An 18911-nucleotide genomic window follows, 5' to 3' on the forward strand; every position below is an offset into this window, starting at 1 on the left:
ACCCAACTCTCTCGCCGCCATAGGCGGCGAGCGGGGGGATTCAATGTCTCCTTGTTTTATGTTTTATGGTTATTTTGTTTACATTTTTGATGGGGGGAAAAAAAAAGATTAAAAAAAAAAAAAACTTTGTCCGACCTACTGACCCTATGCTGAAATTTCATGTTACTGGAAGCACACTATCTTTTTTGTTTGGCCTAATCCTGATTTTCAACAGTCTGTTGTCATTGAGATTCACTCGTGTCTCTCTTTCCCATTAATTGCTTCTCCAGTGGATGTGATGACTTTTTTTAAAAATGATCGAGCAGCCACTGGCACACTTGCATGGTCCTTATCTATTTCCCACAGTAATCACATCATGTTACGCTCGCAGTCAATAACTTTAGCCATGTAGCAAGCTCTGCTCAACTAGTTTGTGAGACAAGCTTGAACATGCACGAGACAAGTTTAACTGTGCAAGTTTTGGATCTTGCGTTCCAACCCATTTAAATAGTGTTCGAACTAATTGATGAGGCTTTTTAATGTGAACTTCACTAGTTTTTAAGACAGCTACACAAACACACAAGCATCACAAATTGTGGGGGAAACAATGCATGTCACTCTATAAAGTGTGTGATTACTGAATATGCAAATGTTTAAGGAGTTTCTGGTTTTAAAACCACTCGCAAGATTTAAATATACACTCTCTTCACTAGTCCAAAAAAAAAATTTAAAAAGAGAGAAAATGAAAAAGAAAACTATTTTTTTTTGCCTTAGCTTTGGAAGTTGATTGACACAATTTCCCTCAAATAGTTGGGAGCCCATCTAGGAGCTCAGCCCACAATTTGGGAATCGTTCGTATTTATCAAACTATACATTTGTGGCAATGTTTTAAAGTAACATTAGGTTAATGCACAGAAGGTGGTTCTCAAGAGTTTGAGAAGAACCGACAATGAAGAAATCAAAATCCAAATACAGATGACAAAGATGTTGCCACCCAGCTGTGATCTGTGCATCCCACTCTACAATGTTGTTCTCAGGAGGTATGTATTTAAATTTAAATATATTGTTTCGACGTGTCGCTGATGGTGCAATGTTACACTCGCCTTACTTGAATGCAGGCAGCGTGGGATGGGTTCAGTGGACGGTGTGGATGTAGGCGTGAATGGTCATTTGTCTTTATATGTGCCCTTCGACTGACTGGCGACCAGTTGAGGGTGTAGTCTGCCTTTCGGCTGAAGTCAGCTGGGAAAGGCTCCAGAAACTCCCTGTGACCCTCTTCAGGATAAGCGGTGTTGAAAATGGATGAATGTTTCTACAAACACGGTCATGTGTGCTTCTTTTTCTTTTCTCTGTTTCAAGGGTCATGAAAATGATTGGATTGAAACTGGTAGGGAGAAATCATTATGATCCAGAAAATGCAATAGTTCTTGGAAAACATCGGCAAGTACATGTTGATCTGTTTCCATGGGGCACTTGTGTTCAAAGCTGTTTAACTAATTACCTCGTGTGAATTTTTTGTAGACTGCAGGTGTGGCCAGGCTATTCAACGTCTATCAAACATACAGATGGAGGTCTGTACCTGTGTGTTGATGTGTCTCACAAAGTCTTGCGGAATGACTCCGTGCTGGATGTCATGTGAGTTAATGAAACATCACTGACACAAAATAAGTAAAAAAAAAAAAAAAAAGCTAAATCTAAACATTTATATAGACTTATACTTTGTAATTTGAATGGTAAATCTAAATATTTATTTGATATTGACTAAATGAAAAGGTAACTGTAGGAGTAGTGATTTTTTTTAAGGCAACAAGGTGCAGACATTTATTGAGTTGTGCAGAAATGATATATTATATGTATATATAAATTTTTATATAGATATTTTTTTCGCTTTGGTGATTCACATCTAATATCACAAATTCACATGACTTGTGAACATTCATCACCCCGACCATGTCACAGCCAAAACCTTGGTTAATATCTGGCATTTGCTGCTTTAAACCATCTGTCTAATTTAGTTGTATTCATTCTCATTTCATATAAAATGTACCCACAGTACTATTTATGAACAATAATTCGCTGTTTTATTTCCGGCACTCTTCATGTTCCTCTTAGGTTTATTAACGATTAGCTTTTTAAAAGGGTATATAAAACACAGAAAAAACAACTAATGAAAACAGAAAGATGGGCGTCACATTACAATGAACAGTTGTTGTTTTGAGGATCTATGGTATTTATCGAACAGCACACTGTGTTTGTAAATTCCATGGCAAATAACAATATACCAACCTGTTGGATGATCAATTGATTGAGAGATTTTTGAGTAAGAGCAAAGCTGCCTTTTTCAAAATACATAAAGCACGACGAGACATGTAAATTAAAACTAACATTTGATATGTTTCCTTCCTTCTGCCAGGAACATTCTCTACCGACAAAGCAAAGAGAAATTTAGAGATGAATGCACCAAAGAACTTGTTGGTAGCATCATCATCACCCGCTACAATAACCGGACTTACCGCGTTGATGCCATTGAGTGGGACAAATCACCCAAAGACACCTTCACTTTGATGGATGGCACAAAAACCACTTTTGTCGATTACTACAGGTGCGTCAACTGTCCTTGAGATGATCATAATTGAGCAGGGCCGGGAGACATTGAAACACATGGCCTAAAGTACTCCAGCCTGTACCAGAATTTGGGCGTTTGAATTTTTTTGACAGGACCCACCTTACGTGTGCATGAGCGTCCACACCAGACCGAATCAAAGGACTTAATTCACTAAAAGAATGCAATGATATGAGTCATATTGTACTCACAGAAAGTTGTTACTCTTTTGGGTACTACTTTTGTACATATTCATACAGTCATAAAATCAAATGGTACCATCTTTCGGTAAATAAGCGCATCCTTGTGACTGCAGGAGTGGAAGAGTTAGCGATGTGTGTGTGTGTGTGTGTGTGTGTGTGTGTGTGTGTGTGTGTGTGTGTGTGTGTGTGTGTGTGTGTGTTTGTTTGTTTGTTTGTTTGTTGGCTGGCAACCAATTCAGGTCATACCCCGCCTACTGCCCGAAGACAGCTGGGATAGTCTCCAACATGCCCATTGTGAGGATACGCGGGGAGGGAGAGGGAGAGAAGGGGATGGCGGGGGGGGACTCTCACACACACACACACACACACACACACACACACACACACACGCACACACACACACACACAGTATATCTCAGCTTCGGAAAAGAGGTGATTGGTCGTTATCTTGGCCCTGAGTAACTGTGATGTCATTTCAGCCGATAGGTAGTGGCAAAATGGCCGCCTCAAGATGGCTTAAAACAGATGGATCTTGCTGCTTAATTCGTATTGCACAAACACAATGTGAATTAGAATGCAGTGTTCAGACTCGTGAAGGCGCAGAGAAATGTTTTTTTTTTTTTAAATAGGGTTGACTTCCCCTTTAAGTTATTTTGAAATGATATTAAATGTATAGTTTTACATCGCTTAGACTTTGATTTGAATTGTTTGAAACTTAACATTATCATTATCTTTCATTGTGAATTCATCACAGCAAGAACTATGGAATTATTATTAAAGAGATGGACCAACCTCTTCTCATGCATAAACCAAAGGAGCGATCTAAGCCAGGGGGAAAGGTAAACATTTTTTTGAATTCTAGTCTATTAAGGTCAATACAGCACATCTTGCAGTGTCTGTGTTCTTGAGTCTTTCGACACAAAGTTGACATTTAAATCTCAAAGGAAATGCAAAGATAATTCAAATAGTAGTACTTAGAAACCCATACTGAGCGACAAGGCCAAACATGACTGAATTGCAGCAGATGTGGCATTTTGCAACAAGTTTTAGCCGACTGTCGTCAAGTCGTTTATTCCCTTTTAACTATAGATATAAAGCTTGGATTTTTATTTGTTATGTCCTTTTTGTCATAACCAGTGTTTTTGTTTTCCTTATGAAAAAAATATGGCAGTTGGACGTTCATATTTGTTCTTGTTTTTCCATTATAAAAGAAGTGTAGACTATTTCCATTGTATGTATTGTAGAAAGGGTTCCGTCAGTCGTCATCTGTACTTGTGGGTAAAAACAAAAAACAAAATAGGCCACGCTCAGCCTTTTAGCGCAGAGCAATTTCCCGGAGTCTTCACAGAGACTTCAGAGTTGTCTACCGCTGACGAAGCTTCTGTGAGAGAAGCGAAACGTCCTTTTTTTGTTTTTTACCCACAAGTACAGATGACGACTGATGGAACCCTCTCTACGATGGAACTTTCCTGTACGACTGAGAGCCTCCACAAGCATTGTATGTATTGCAATTTAGTTGTCTTAATCATATCCTTATTCTAAATAATAACGTAAACCAGAAATAATCCATAAAATGTTGATTACAAACTCAATTCCTTGCCACTTACATGTGGGGATTTCTCCAGATTCTCTGAACCTTTTGACGATATTATGATGACGAAATCCCTAAATTCCTTGCAATAGTACGTTGAAGAACATTATCCTTAAACTGTTGCACTATTTTATCATGCAGTTGCTCATAAAGTGGTAAACTTAGCCCCATATTTGCTTGTGAATGACTAAGCAATTCAGGGAAGCTCCTTTTATCCCCAATCATGGCAGCCAACTGTCCCCAATTAGCGTGTTCGCCTGTGGGATGTTCCAAACAGGTGTTGGATGAACATTCCTCAACTTTCTCAGTCCACCAGTCCGAGCTTTATGGGAAAGTGTTGCAGACATAACATTTTAAGTGAATGATTATTTGCTAATCATTGTATTCTGTTTTATGGCAAACAATGTCCCAATTTAATTGAAGTTGGGTTTGTAGACAATGTCACTGTTGCAAGACTAAATAATTATAACACTTATTCATTGCAGCAAGTCTTGACTGGAGAGATTTTAATTGTTCCTGAGCTTTCTTTCATGACTGGGATCCCAGAAAATATGAAGAAGGATTTCAGATCAATGAAGGTACATTTGATCACCGTGTCAGCTTTTATTTTAGACACAAACTAAAGTTTTTATACCACAGTTTTCATTTTTTATCTAGTTCTTGGTTAACTGTTTTTAGCTCATCTAAATGGAAAGTAGACTCAAAAGTAGAAGCCTCACTCTAAATGTGATTGGTAAAGGCATTTGGTTGGCTACAATTGTAAATTTTGTATATTTTATATTTTAGGACCTGACCATGCACATTAATGTAAATGGTGATCAGCACACACATTCAATAAAGCAACTTCTGAAGAACATAAGCTCTGACCTTGACAGCCAGAAAGAAATCGCCCAATGGGGCCTGGAATTTGGCTCCGAAATACTGCAAGTAAGTTGTACTATTGTCAATGACAATATTTTACTCAAATTCTATGTTAAAGTATGGCATGCATTTGCTAGCCAATCCAGACCAGATTAATGAAGTTCAGCTGGCGGGAGCAGCTTCATTAGAAGGGAACAAGCTGCAGGCCTTTCTGGATGGTGTAGGGTGGATGATCAACACTCAGACTCATGTGTTGACCAAACTCAATCGCAAAGTGGATGCGGCATTGGAGTCACTTTACAAAATGGAAAAGAATGAAGGAGGAGTTGGCCCGGCCTGAAATAAATTGAATGATTGATCGAAGATTTGGCTAATAAATGCCATTGCAAGTCACAAGCTAAATTGTCTGAAATTGTGCATGGCCTGTTCCCAAAACAACTGTTATCTGGATTTTCCCCTGGATCGAAAAATACGCTCGGGCGCTTGCATTCCTATCCTTACCCCTCCTTCGGGAGCCCGAGACTGATAAGGCTTGCCCTTGCATCTGCGGGCGCTCTGATATGTTAATAAATCTGATTCTGATGACATTTCACTTTCGCTGTTTCAGTTAAAGGCTAGAACGCTCCCTCTTGAAACTATCTGTGTCCAAACATCATCATTGACCATTGGTGCTGATGGATCTTGGTCCAGAGAGGTTGTCAGGCTGGCTCCAATTGGCTCTGTAAGTAACTGGGACAACTGATAAATGCATCTTGAATCATAAATGATACCTCGTTTAAAATATCATTTTCATGATTATGGTCACTACTGTACCTAGGTGTGTGTCTTTGTTGCTGAGTTATTCTTGGTCATCTTAATCTGGTCCGGGTACTTTTGCCATTTTCCTGCTGTTGGGGCATGTACTGGAGAATTGCCTTGGTCCCCTGTCTAACAGAATTTGTCCACCCTTTAATGCAAGTTGTCTGTTCGATACACAGAAGGATTTCATAATGTTTTAACGAAAGAAACTGCATTATAAAATCGAGGAAAAAAATCAAATAAAAGAATGTAAAGAACTAGTTTTCTAGAATCTAATTCAGCCAAAAGTTGATCGTGCAATTACCCATACTGTTGTACAAATGTGTGTTGTGCCTTCAAGTAGCATGGTCCATGACCATAAAGTTGGGGTCCAAAGTTGTTTGAGCAAACAGTAAGCAAGAACTTTCCAAGATACTCTAAAAAGTAAAGGTAATTGAAATTTGAAATTGTAACGCTTAGGTTGAAGACTTAAGTAAACCATTTTATCCCTAAACATGATGATAACGCAATAGAAATGACTCATTTTAAAAGCTTACACAGAAACCAGTGTTGGTATTGTTTTAGTTTAGCCAGATGTGTTCTGGTCATTTGCCTTCATTGACAAATCAGTCTCTTAGGTGCCCCTGAAAACGTGGGCGATTTTCTACCCTCGACGCTGTGCAGACCAGGCTACAGAGTTCATTTCAACATTTCACAAAGTGGGTGGGCCTCTTGGAGTGGAAGTGGCTCGTCCTGTGTGTGTAGAGCTGAGGGATGATCGCACAGAATCCTATGTCAAGAGCATCCACTCACAGTTCACAAGTGAGGTAAGACATACATTTTAGCAATAGGCAAATATTATTCTTTCCTCAATTCCATGCCAATACTATATTCTCATTATATTTTCCCCTACATTGTGTTGTTGAAATCGGTAGCAACAGTTTGTGACAGCAAATGACCCCAAACAGAGTCAAGGCAGCCGGGACACAGCGACACGTTGCCGGGAATAACTTATAATTAATAAAAGTGTACCTAGGCATTGATGTCCAAATAGTATTTGTTAATAGAAGGTTTATTTTGAAGTTGGCCTTCTTACCGCCATTGGCACTGTTATTGTCATGCATAAAATAAACAATTGTTGCCGTGGTTAGCTGGACTACTACTACTTAGCAGTTTTCACGTAAATAGGCCGGTACTTGAGGCAGAAAAGGTACCCGAATTCCTCGGACTCTCATGACAGTGACAGTTTGACCATGGAACTGATTATTTACATCCATTTCTTAGGGTGGGAGAAAATTGAAAATCCCAAAAATTCAGATGTCGATTCTTGTCTATAAATGAGCAAACAAAATATATTTTAGCTGTGTTGGGAAAAAATGCACTTAGAGACATCCTGTCATGTTTTTTTACTATTAGTATTCTTGTTTCCAGCCTACTTTGCAACTTGTAGTATGCATCCTGGTAGGGAACAGAGAAGATCTCTACAGTGCCATCAAGAAGCTCTGCTGTGTTAAAAGTCCCATCCCATCCCAGGTATCATACAGTAACACACACAAAAAAAAACCCCAAGTGAATTTATGTTGAATGCTCCAACTTCATTGGAATTAGTTTTGCAGACAAGTATTACAACCTTTCCTTCATATTTCTTGATGCACCTTTCTCAATTATTGCAGCCTTAAGTCTATTTGAATATGATGCCACAAGCTTAGCACACCTATTGTAGTTTTCTCGTGCAGTGTGTTCAAAAACACGGACTTACCAAGTTATACCATAGCCAATCAAGACGAAGGAGATGTAAGTTTGATCATTTACCTCCACAATTCTTCAAATACATGCTGGTGAAAACCGAAAACAAGAAGATTCAAAACAATCAATACCTGAACGCAATCAAGATACACAAATTCACATCATTATATGCACAAACACCAGCAAACAATCTGTTCCTTGGCATTCCATCATTCAAAGGCAATGGCAGAAAATAGCCGGTAGAGGGCATCATAATCAATCGTTCCATTCAACTACAGTCCACAGTTGTAACAAACACCAACACATGCACAGCCCCAATAAACCACACATCCAACCAAAACGTCACTATCTCGGCTTTCACAACACCTCTAAAATGAACATTATTGAACTTATGGCATTACTTCTACAATGGTTCACCGTGGATGGCGGTGGATAGCACACAAAATATGTCTGCCCTGTGTTCACCCTCAAACCGGACGAGACCAAACAGGAAATGACATCGGCAGATAAGACTCCATCAATGACAGTGTCTCAAAACACTTCTAACACATTAAACCCACGTATAGTTTTTCCCATATAACTGCCATACCAGAGAGAAACCGTTAAAGAAAAAATATATACAGTAGATAACTGTTGCCTTCAGGGCATCACACATATCTTTGGGCAGTTTTGCCCATCCCTCCTCGCAGCATCTCAAGCGCCATCAGGTTGGATGGGGCGCACATCCGTTTTTAGATCCCTCCAAGGATATTCAATGAGATTCAAGTCTGGGCTCTGGTTGGGCCACTCAAGAACATTCACAGAGGTATCCTGAAGCCACTCATTTGTTGGCTGTGTACTTTGGGTCGTTATTCTGTTGAAAGTTAAAAAGGAAATGGAACCAACCGGACTGTTATGGATGCAAAGTTCAAAAGCCAGCATCTGTGATGGTATGGGGCTGTGTTAGTGCCGATGGAACATGATCAGTGAAGGCACCATTAATGCTGAAAGGTGCATATAGATTTCGGAGAAACATATGCTGCCATCTTTTTCATGGACGTCCCTGCTTCTTTCAGCAAGATAATTCCACACCACATTCTGCACGTTACAAGAGTGTGGCTTCGTAGTAAAAGAATGCGGCTACTAAACTAACCTGCCTGCAGTCCAGACCTGTCTTCCTATTGAAAATATGTGGTGCATTATGAGGCAAAAAATATGACAACAGAGACCCTGGATTGTTGAACACCTGAAGTGGTACATCAAGCAAGAATGGTAAAAAAATCCACTTAAAAAGCTTCAACAATTAATGTCTTCAGTTCCCAAATGCTTATTGAATGTTGCTTAAAAGAAAAGGTGTTACACGGTGGTAAACATAACCCTGCCCCAGCTTTTCTGGAACATATTGCAGCCATAAAATTCCAAGTTAATTATTATTTCCTAAAAACAATAATATTTATCAACGTGAACAGCCTATTCACTGAAATATACTGTCGGTTGACCATGTTTAAAACAATGGCCCAACTTCATTGGGATTGGTTTTGTACATGTGGTCTTCGTTTTTTCTTTTTTTTTTTTAGTTGCCAAAAAAACCCTAAAAAACTTTCACATTGTCATTATTGTGTGTTGTGTGTAGAATTTTGAGGGGGAAAAATGAATGCATTTCATTTTGGGATGAGGCTGTAACATGGAAAAAACTGTAATGTTGTGAAAACTTTGTGGATGCACTATGCTATAGGTTTAACACCCCAGTCTAGACTTTGTAATACTCAATCTATTAATTAGTATTGTGTTTGCTTGCTAGGCGATCAATGTCCGGACAATTTCCCAGCAACAGAAATTAAGGAGTGTGGCCCAAAAGATACTCCTGCAAGTGAACAGCAAATTAGGAGGGGAACTTTGGACTGTCGGTGTGCCTTTGGTAAGCCCCATGCTTGTAAACAGCCATACATTATTACGGCGGGTCAGATATTTGCAGTGGTGGGCACGTCAGTCCCTCATTCTTCAAGCCTACACACACACACACACACACACACACACACACACACACACACACACACACACACACACACACTGTATTTTCCGCACTATAAGGCGCTTCAGAGTATAAAGCACACCTTCAATGAAAGGCCTATTTTTAAACAGTTTTCATATATAGGGGCACACTGCATTATAAGGCGCATAGAAGCTGCAATACAGTGATCCCTCGCTATTTCGCGCTTTGATTATCGCGGCCTCGGTGCATCGCGTTTTTTTTTCCAAAGTACTGCATTCAGAAAAAAAATGCAGAATGACTCAGAGGTTTTGCTCATGGCTGTAACTTGATTGGTTCCCAGCGCCGACGTCGACCAATGACAGCAGGAGTGGATTTATCCCATGATGCACAGCCATGTTGATTGGCTGTGCATCTTCTCAGCCCTGCCCAGCACCCTCCCTTCTGTCTTACCACATGGGTTACTCTTTGATCAGTGTCTAATCAAGTGTTTGCCTAGATCAGTGTTGTGTTTACTACATGTGTTAGTGAGTGTGTGTGCGCTCTCGTGCTAGTGTGTGTGTTAGTGCATGCACTCACGCGCGAGCGCCCACGTGCATGCACGCGTGCGCGTGTGTGTGTGCGCGTGTGTGTGTGCGCGTGCGTGTGTGTGTGTGTGTGTGCGTGTGCGTGTGCGTGTGTGTGTGTGTGTGTGTGTGTGTGTGTGTGGCTGGGGGAAGTGCAAGAGAGAGAGAGGGTGGGGGGGTGATTGGGCTTGTAAGAAAAAAAGCAGCAATGTCTGTTGCCTACTTAATTGTCTTATCATAAACACATCGGCTGCTGCTGAATAGCTGGCCAGCAGCTCGCTGGAGGCTAATGGAGGCTACACTGTCACAGTTGCATAAAGTCAATGCTGATAAATGTTACAGTAATTACTGTAGAAGGTTTTATAATTTAAGATTTAAGTAAATATAAACAAAGACTAGAGCAATATGTGTACTGCTCAGGGATGTGTTCCTCGAGCCGGTCCTTGGCATTGTTCTATACATGTCCTGGGCTAGGCCTCAGTTTCAAAATCAGTCCTTGGTCCTTGGCCTTGGCCTCGGAAGCAAGTCCTTGGGCCTTGGCCTTGGCCTCGGAAAATTTCTCAAGTCCTTGGCCTTGGCCTTGCCTCGGAAAATTTTCCAAGTCCTTGGCCTTGGCCTTGGCCTCGGAGGCAAGTCCTTGGCCTTGGCCTCGGGTTGCCGGTCCTTGGACACAACACTGGTACTGCTATAGTCTTTGTTTCAAATATGTAAAGTATAAATACTGTTTACATATTTTAAACATGCTGGTACCCACAAATCCTTACATACAAATTCCTAGGGGGGCGGGGTGGGGGCGCGGATTTTCGTCTATCGCGGGTGGTCTCAGTCCCCATTAACCGCAATAAACGAGGGATCACTGTAGTTGCTGTGGTGCGTTGTGTATCCACTAGATGGAGCTACGCTAAAGGAATACAATACAATACAGCTTTATTTATATACAGCTTTCACAACTGCTGCAGCTGCAACAAAGCGCTTTACAGAACATTTAAAATACTACGTCCAAGAAATCGGAATATTGACACATATAGAAGGCTCATCGGCTTATAAGGCGCACTGTTGGCTTTTGAGGAATTTGAATGCTTTTAGGTGCGCTTTATTGTGCAGAAAAAGCTGTGTGTGTGTGTGTGTGCGTGTGTGCGTGTGTGCGTGTGTGCGTGTGTGTGTGTGTGTGTGTGTGTTGAAAATTATCTCAGAATCATCTTTATTGGCCAGGTATGTAAAACACACAAAGAATTTGTCTCCGGTAGTATAGGATACACTGGTATTGCACATGACAAACAATTATGATAAACAAAGACCTGACATATAAAATGCCTACACACCCCTGTTTAACTGCCAAGTTTGTGTGATTTTAAAAAAGAGACGACTGTTTATTTCACAACTTTTTCGCCATGAATGTGACCAAGCTACAAGAAAATATTAGTTTGAAGGTGTGTGCATTTCTGCAACCAAGCGAATGTAACTGTTTTATTTTTCCTTCTGAAAGATTTTTTCTTCAGTTGAGTTGTACAATTTGTCATAATGCTGAAGCTGTCTCTTCGTCTTAATTAGCCCCGCGACCGACCCACCCACCACAAAAAAATTGAATTTGAAGAGGGGTGTGTTTTTATCTCCACCATTTGTGGTGAAGGTATGGGTGATTGCATTTTTACTTGCATACCCCTCATAACAGAAAAACTTAATGGTGGTGGGAGTTGATGTCCACCATGACACCAGCAAGGCTCGCCAATCTGTCATGGGCTTTGTCGCAAGCATAAACAGGTCAGTCTTATTCACCGTTTATTGGTGTTATTCATGTTCAGCTTTGCAAATCTATCCCCCCCTCCCCCCCCTCTCTTGGCCTGTATTATGAATAGTATTGTGTTTCTTGGAAGGTTATAAACTTTTTTTTTCTTTTAATAGCTCAATAACTCGCTGGTATTCCAGAGTAACTTTTCAAGGACCCAATGAAGAACTCATCAATGGATTCACAGTTTGCTTGTTGGATGCACTGCACAAGTATCATGAGGTATATGCTTTTACCTATCAATGCTGGAAATTCATTTTAAGCACAGTAATGTGGTTACAGTATTTGTAGTTTTGTTAAGCCCATTGTCAGTGGTATAAGACATGTTTGTGTTGAAATGGGGGGGCGGGAGACTAAACAAGTAGATTAGCATCTACTTTTGTTTTATGTCTTATGTGCAAGATACATTTTTAAAAGTAACATAACCTTAGAAAGTTCTACTTCTCCCTTTCAGAATTTTGCTGCTGTAAATTTGGAATTTCGCCACTGTTAGACAAATAAAGGTTTTCTTATCTTCTCTTAAATCCAATAGTGTGGTCTTAAGAGGTCCACATCCTATCCTTGATGGGGTGCAATGGGGAATAAGCTAGATTTGTTTTGAAAATCAGAAAATAAACAAACAAAATAAAAAGATACAAATATGCAGTGCGTGTGAATAATTAATTCACAAAATACAATTCTGTGGCAATTACACAGTAACGTCCAGTAATCATATGATGTAAATAGAATTATGGCAGCCAGTGAAAAATACAGTACAATCAACTCAGTTCCAACTATGATCTGGGAACTCACTCTTCCCTGCCTCAGTGAAAGGAGAAACTGGTGATAGACTGGACTGAGTACTGCCAGGTTCTGATACAGGCAGAATGTGCAACAGTTACCACAATAAGGTCGAAATGGCCCTTATATAGTTCCCTGGAGTATTGACAGAGGACCTGGTTAGGTTGCCGCTGCTGATGGGTTGAGCACTCCAACTCGAATCAAAAACGCGACCGCTTGTTGTGTGTGCAAATTATCTTGCGTATTGGTAGGGTTTCCTCCTTTCGATCAAATATTAATATAATTTGCAAGTTGCCCAGTTTGTTATCCTTTCATATAAAATGCAAACCATCTTAGGAGTGTAAGGCGCCATGTTTCCTGATAGCCGTGCTCGTAAATGACGTTGCTATTCAATATGCGTTGTGACATCATTCGTCCAGATTGGAATTGATTGTTTACAAAAATGGCAAACGTTGCCAAGGAATTTGAAATAAATGTGTGATTGTCATTGTGGTTGTTATTATTTTGATTTGTCCCACAAATGCAATAGTAAAATCACCGCATGCTGCTTTTTCTTTGTGCTGCTGGGCCATTCAGCGTTTGCGATCGTGCTGCCTGTGGCTCGCAGGCTGCCACTTGTATAGACTTGGCTCAAATACACACTAGATGTTGGACTGGGAAGGTTAAGAGAGCCAATCACTTTATGAATTGTACTGTACTTTCCAATGTTATATGGAAAAGAAATGTGCATGTAATATCACATTTTAAAGACAACATTGTCCTGTAAAACCACTACATCAACCTGTGTATAAACCTTCTACATAGGTCAACCATTACTTGCCAGAAAGGATTGTGGTGTATCGGGATGGCGTGTCAGATGGTCAGCTCAAGATTGTTGAGCAGTACGAGATCCCACAGCTGATCAAATGCTTTGAGACGTTTCCCAGCTATGAGCCAAAGCTTGTCTTCATTGTGGTCAAAAAGAGAATCAGCACTACCCTCTATTCCTGTGCTGGAAGCAGCTTTGGCGCACCTTCACCCGGAACTGTTTTGGATCACACTCTTACTCAAAAAGACTGGTAAGTGCATCTCATATATTTATCCATCCATCCATTTTCTAATCTGCTTATCCCCACGAGGATCGGGGCACACAGTACATACAAATATGTCCATAACAGGGTGAAACTCTCTCACTGTGCATGTCTGAACAATCCATGCACAATGAGAATTATTTCAATGCCTAAACACAGCATGTCATACATAAAGCATATTTGACAAAAAAGATGACCTTGGCCTTGAAGTAAAAAAAAAAAAAAAAACAAAACACACCTGAACTGTCGACACTACTTGTATTTCTTTGCCACTTGGCAATACGTTTTTGGACCTGCAAAAAGTGCTGCCTGTCCATGAATCTTGCATATCAAGTACGTGTATGTGTGTAGAGATAGATATTGTTTATAAAGATGTTTGGGGGGGGGGGGGGGGTTGTCTGCAGAATGTGCTTGCACAAAACTTTGTGCAATTCCAGCCTGATTGCCCTCTCTGTGTTGCGACTGCAGCATAAACTCTATGAATCGAGCCCATGTCTTTATTATAACATGTCACTGCAGTAGATTTCTTTGCAGGGGCTACACACAAAGCAATGTTTCTCACCGGATTCTATATTACGCAATAACCTTTTGCCCGTTGATGAGTCTGCCATCTTGCATATACAGTGGTACCTCTAATTACGAACATCTCTTCATAATAAATATTCACGTTACGAAATGCCTCAACAGGAAAATATTGCCTCTTGTTACGAAAGAAATTTCAAGACACGAAAAGTAAAAATACTGTATGGGCTGCTACTCGCAGCTCCGAGTTTCCTAAACGCAACCTGCTTTTAGCTGCTCTGCCATTGGCTATTGCCAAACATCTTCCTGGCATCCCATTGGTTAAGAGGGACCTCTGCCGTATATGTCTATGTGTGTAGATACATAGAGATGTGTCTATGCAGAGTCCTCGTCATTCGCCCCTCGGGCCCTGAGGCGTTCCAATAGTTTTACGTAAATGTGAATCACCCAGAAAAACTGTTCACCAGTCGAGCGGTCGCTCACTATGCCGATGTTGGCTTTGGACATTTTCAAAGGATTGTTAAAAGCCGACAAAAGCAAACGTCCTTGGATCAGTTATTTACAAAACGCCAGGCAAAAAAACATTTCTTGTTTTGTTTGTTTACATAAACAATAAACAAACATGAGAGAGAACATGAACTAAAGAGGGCAAAAAACTGATGACGCAGTTAAAAGTGAAATGACCATCGTTTTTATTCTTTATTCTTAGTTTTTTACATTATGAACAACTCATTTATTGTGCAATAATATAATTGTAACATGTATTTGTTCCATATTTTTATGCATGTTTATGCTTTCAAAAACATTTATGTGTGAATTTGGGCGGGGGGGGGGCTTGGAACGGATTACGGCATTTACATGAAAAATGCATCTCTACTTTCTTCAGTTATTTATAAGATTTAATATGATATTGAAAACTAATGTGCATATTTTTAGCATGAGCCACGGGACGAAAGTTATATTTTTATCAATATTTTCTTAAGATAAGATAACCTTTATTTGTCCCACACTGGGGAAATTTGCAGTCTACAGCAGCAAAATTGGGGGGGAGGACTGTGTTTTGACTCTTACCACTGCACAGAGTCATCAAACAGCATAATTCCAGGGCCCACAGACTACTCCTCTGAAGCCAGCTCTTGTCGGTTTGCCACCATGTCGTCAGTGTAAACAGTGCGTCACTGTAGTTGGAACCAGAAAAAAAATGTAATTATTGATTAAATCGATAAATCTGTCTTCTTCCTTTCATAACTTTGCTGCTGTGAATTGGGAATTTCTCCATTGCGAGACTAATAAAGGATATCCTATCTTATAAATCACCCAATAATTCCAAATGTCCATGGCATGCACAGGCACATGCCGGCAAGCAATCGTAATTAATGGCGATGAGTCCTCAAGTAATAAATAAAAAGAAGGGAAAAAGCAGGGGAGAAAAGAGGATGGATCAGTCACAAGTGGGAGATTGAATTTCACTCAAGTCCATTATCGTTCAAGGGGCCTTGTGTGAGTGTGCCGCAAGAGTTGTCTTCTCATTAAATTACAAGTCTCTCTTCTTTCTTTTCTCAACATAATGTAGGATGGACTTCTATCTCATGGCACATCACATTCGGCAGGGATGTGGACTTCCTACCCACTACATTACCCTGTACAATACAGCAAACCTCACACCAGACCATCTGCAAAGGTTTCCTCTTCCTCAAATATTTTAAATCCTGTTGATGAACTTTTAAAAATACAGTAATTTGCTTCCCCACAGATGAGCCACAATGCAATACACTGTATGTTATCAAGTGTCCTAAAATTTCGACGTTGAAAAAGAATTCAGAAGCATTTACGCTACATTTCTTTCACGAGATTGCTTTGGCATTACAAAGTTTCTTATTTATGAGTTACTTTGTCATATTTAATAAAATGAGATTGGCCATTCCTATTCCCTATGATTGTCATGTTGTACACTAGGGCTGAACAATTAATCGAAATGGAACCGACATCGAATAGAAAAATGGCATTCTACGACATTCGATGTCTGTGTCGATGTCGGTTCATATCACAAAGGCAGCGATTTGGTGCAGGGCAAAAAGAAACAAAAAACAAAAGGAAATGGCAGGCCGGTGGGAATCAAAAGTGCTCCCGCAGTAACCAAATCTAGCTACTTATGCCCCCCCCCTCTCTCTCTCTCTCCCCCCCCCCGTCTGACACACACTTCCTCCTTTAATAGATTAAAAGTAGCCAATGGTCAGTCTAAGACCTTGTCCACTACTAGAGTAGCAACAAAGCTTAAGTGTGCACAAGAAAATTTGACTTGCCGATTGATGGCTGATTCATCCAAGTCATATCTAAACATGTTCTTAACATGCAGCGACTGAACTGATAAAATTGATCAAATAGCAATTGCTAAAGGATTTGTGAACAGAAATGATGAATACATCACAAAAAAACTGTTCCGGCAGAAAAAGGCATACAGAGTCTCTAAAGAGGACAGCTGAAAAAAAACAAACATAACGATAACATAAATAATAATCACATATTAAATCACTATTGGTCAGCCCTATTGTATATTGCAAAGAGAGATTTTAATTCAACTCATGATTTCGTTTGATGACAATTAATTCTATGACAGTGGAGTTACACAATTCAGAGTGGGTGTCCAACCAGAGATTACATGCAGCATTCTGCTGTACTCCTACCAATTGTCAGACAATTTTATTTCATTTATTTACTGGCTTTTATATTCCAACAGGCTGACCTTCAAAATGTGCCATTTGTACTGGAACTGGCCAGGCACGATTCGCGTTCCCGCACCGTGCAAATATGCACACAAACTGGCTTACCTTTCAGGCCAGTACCTTCATTCTGAACCATCCATCCAGTTGGCCGACAAGCTTTTCTTCCTTTGAAACACAAGTTATGTTAAAAATTAATTGTTTTTGTGATACGTTTTTGTTTACACTTAACTGGTTATGGTGTCAATGAAAATGCTTTGTTTCATGAAAACTGTTAGTGTTATTTTAAAATAATTCATAGAATAGTAATTAATAAAGATAGTTTGCAGTCTTTAAAAAAAACATTCATTGTCATATATGTTGATATATGTTGTCTGTATGACCTGACAGTAACCATCCATTATCCGAACCGCTTATCCTCATGAGGGCAGAATATTAAAATTCTCGAGGAAAATTGTCCCTCTCTGGCTCCATCTTTTGCCTGTCATTTCCGATCGGCAAGCTCTGGGAATTTCCCCAAGAAGCTGGAGATCCACACCTCGTTGGAGGATGTGCGGAGAGTAGCACAGACGAAACTCCCTGGGAGAATTGACGATCAATAGCACGCATGAGTCAACACGGTCCCGAACGTGCCACAACAGAGTACATTTATGTGTCCGGGAAATAGCATGGCATGAAGCGTATTTTAGCTCCTTTTTTAGCTTTGTTAGCTGGCCACCGTGTGTGTCACATGGACACAATTAGAGCTCTGCCGAGATGTCAGCATGGAATGAGGATGTTTTCTCCCAGCCATGCTTGAACGCAGTAATATAATGTCAGTAAAATGTATTGACCTGAGTTGTGTGTTTTCTTATGCATTTGTTTTGTTTTGTTTTTCACAGCACTGCAACTTAGTCTGCATGTCCCCTTCAACCATAGGTGTCAAACTCAGGTCCTGGAGGGCCGCTGTCCTGCATGTTTTCCAAGTCTCCCTGTTGCAACACACCAGATTCAAATGAACAGGTTCAATATCAGACTTCCGCAGACCTTGCTGATGATCTGATCATTTTAATCAGGTGTGTTGCAACAGGGAGACTTTGAAAACATGCAGGAAAGCGGCCCTCCACGACCAGAGTTCGACACCTGTGCTTAAACCCTCAAAAAGATAGATCGATATAAATATTCCATCTTGCTTGCAAAACTTTTTGGGTGTTCGAAGATGAGTTATCTCATGTGTGTGATAAACATCACAATACTGCATGAAAATCATCCAATTGGAAATGAGGAGACAGAAGAGATTCCACTGCACATTATATCAAAAAATAGAAGACTAAACATTTTTTAACAAGTGAGAGGGGACTGGGGGGGACTGCAAAACGGACCTGTCGGGTGTGATCACATGAAAAATGTCCTTTGAATGAGTTTGCAAATATGTCCCACAGACCACAAACACATATTGTGCCATATTGCGGAAGTGTGGTTAAAATAAAGATTAATGGGATCTGACTGCTGGCGAATGACAAGGGATTGGTGACACTTACTGATGTGCCCATCACTACTGTTACCCTTATAAACTGTTTTTTCCTAACTATCCTAAAATATTGGTGACAAACTGTAATTTTGCAATGACGGAACCACACTTAAAATAACCACGATGGCGGGAGTGACTTGCTGACAATGACAGTTTTGGTTCGGCTTGAAATAATGAATGGCTGACGATGACGGACACCTGGTCCAGCCGCAGGTGCATGACGGACCAG

The 18911-nt window shown here is 40.2% G+C and overlaps 1 protein-coding gene across 3 annotated transcripts in view; it reads left to right on the forward strand.

The window, feature by feature from the left end:
* The window catches only part of piwil2 (piwi-like RNA-mediated gene silencing 2), a 37067-nt gene extending 19422 nt beyond the window's left edge, over positions 1-17645 (forward strand). For all 3 annotated transcript variants that reach the window (XM_019885141.1, XM_019885139.1, XM_019885140.1), the window contains 16 exons: positions 895-1019; positions 1339-1419; positions 1501-1614; positions 2393-2581; positions 3539-3623; positions 4861-4953; positions 5162-5302; positions 5844-5957; positions 6652-6840; positions 7445-7546; positions 9540-9656; positions 11967-12055; positions 12197-12302; positions 13665-13918; positions 16026-16133; positions 17190-17645. In XM_019885141.1, the coding sequence (XP_019740700.1) occupies positions 895-1019; positions 1339-1419; positions 1501-1614; positions 2393-2581; positions 3539-3623; positions 4861-4953; positions 5162-5302; positions 5844-5957; positions 6652-6840; positions 7445-7546; positions 9540-9656; positions 11967-12055; positions 12197-12302; positions 13665-13918; positions 16026-16133; positions 17190-17346 (2064 nt within the window). In that variant the 3' untranslated portion in view covers positions 17347-17645. The remainder of the gene's footprint in view (positions 1-894; positions 1020-1338; positions 1420-1500; positions 1615-2392; positions 2582-3538; positions 3624-4860; positions 4954-5161; positions 5303-5843; positions 5958-6651; positions 6841-7444; positions 7547-9539; positions 9657-11966; positions 12056-12196; positions 12303-13664; positions 13919-16025; positions 16134-17189) is intronic.
* The last annotated feature ends 1266 nt before the right edge of the window (positions 17646-18911 follow it).

Source organism: Hippocampus comes, unplaced genomic scaffold, assembly GCF_001891065.2.
Source record: "Hippocampus comes isolate QL1 unplaced genomic scaffold, H_comes_QL1_v1.1 scaffold45, whole genome shotgun sequence".
NCBI lineage: Eukaryota > Metazoa > Chordata > Actinopteri > Syngnathiformes > Syngnathidae > Hippocampus > Hippocampus comes.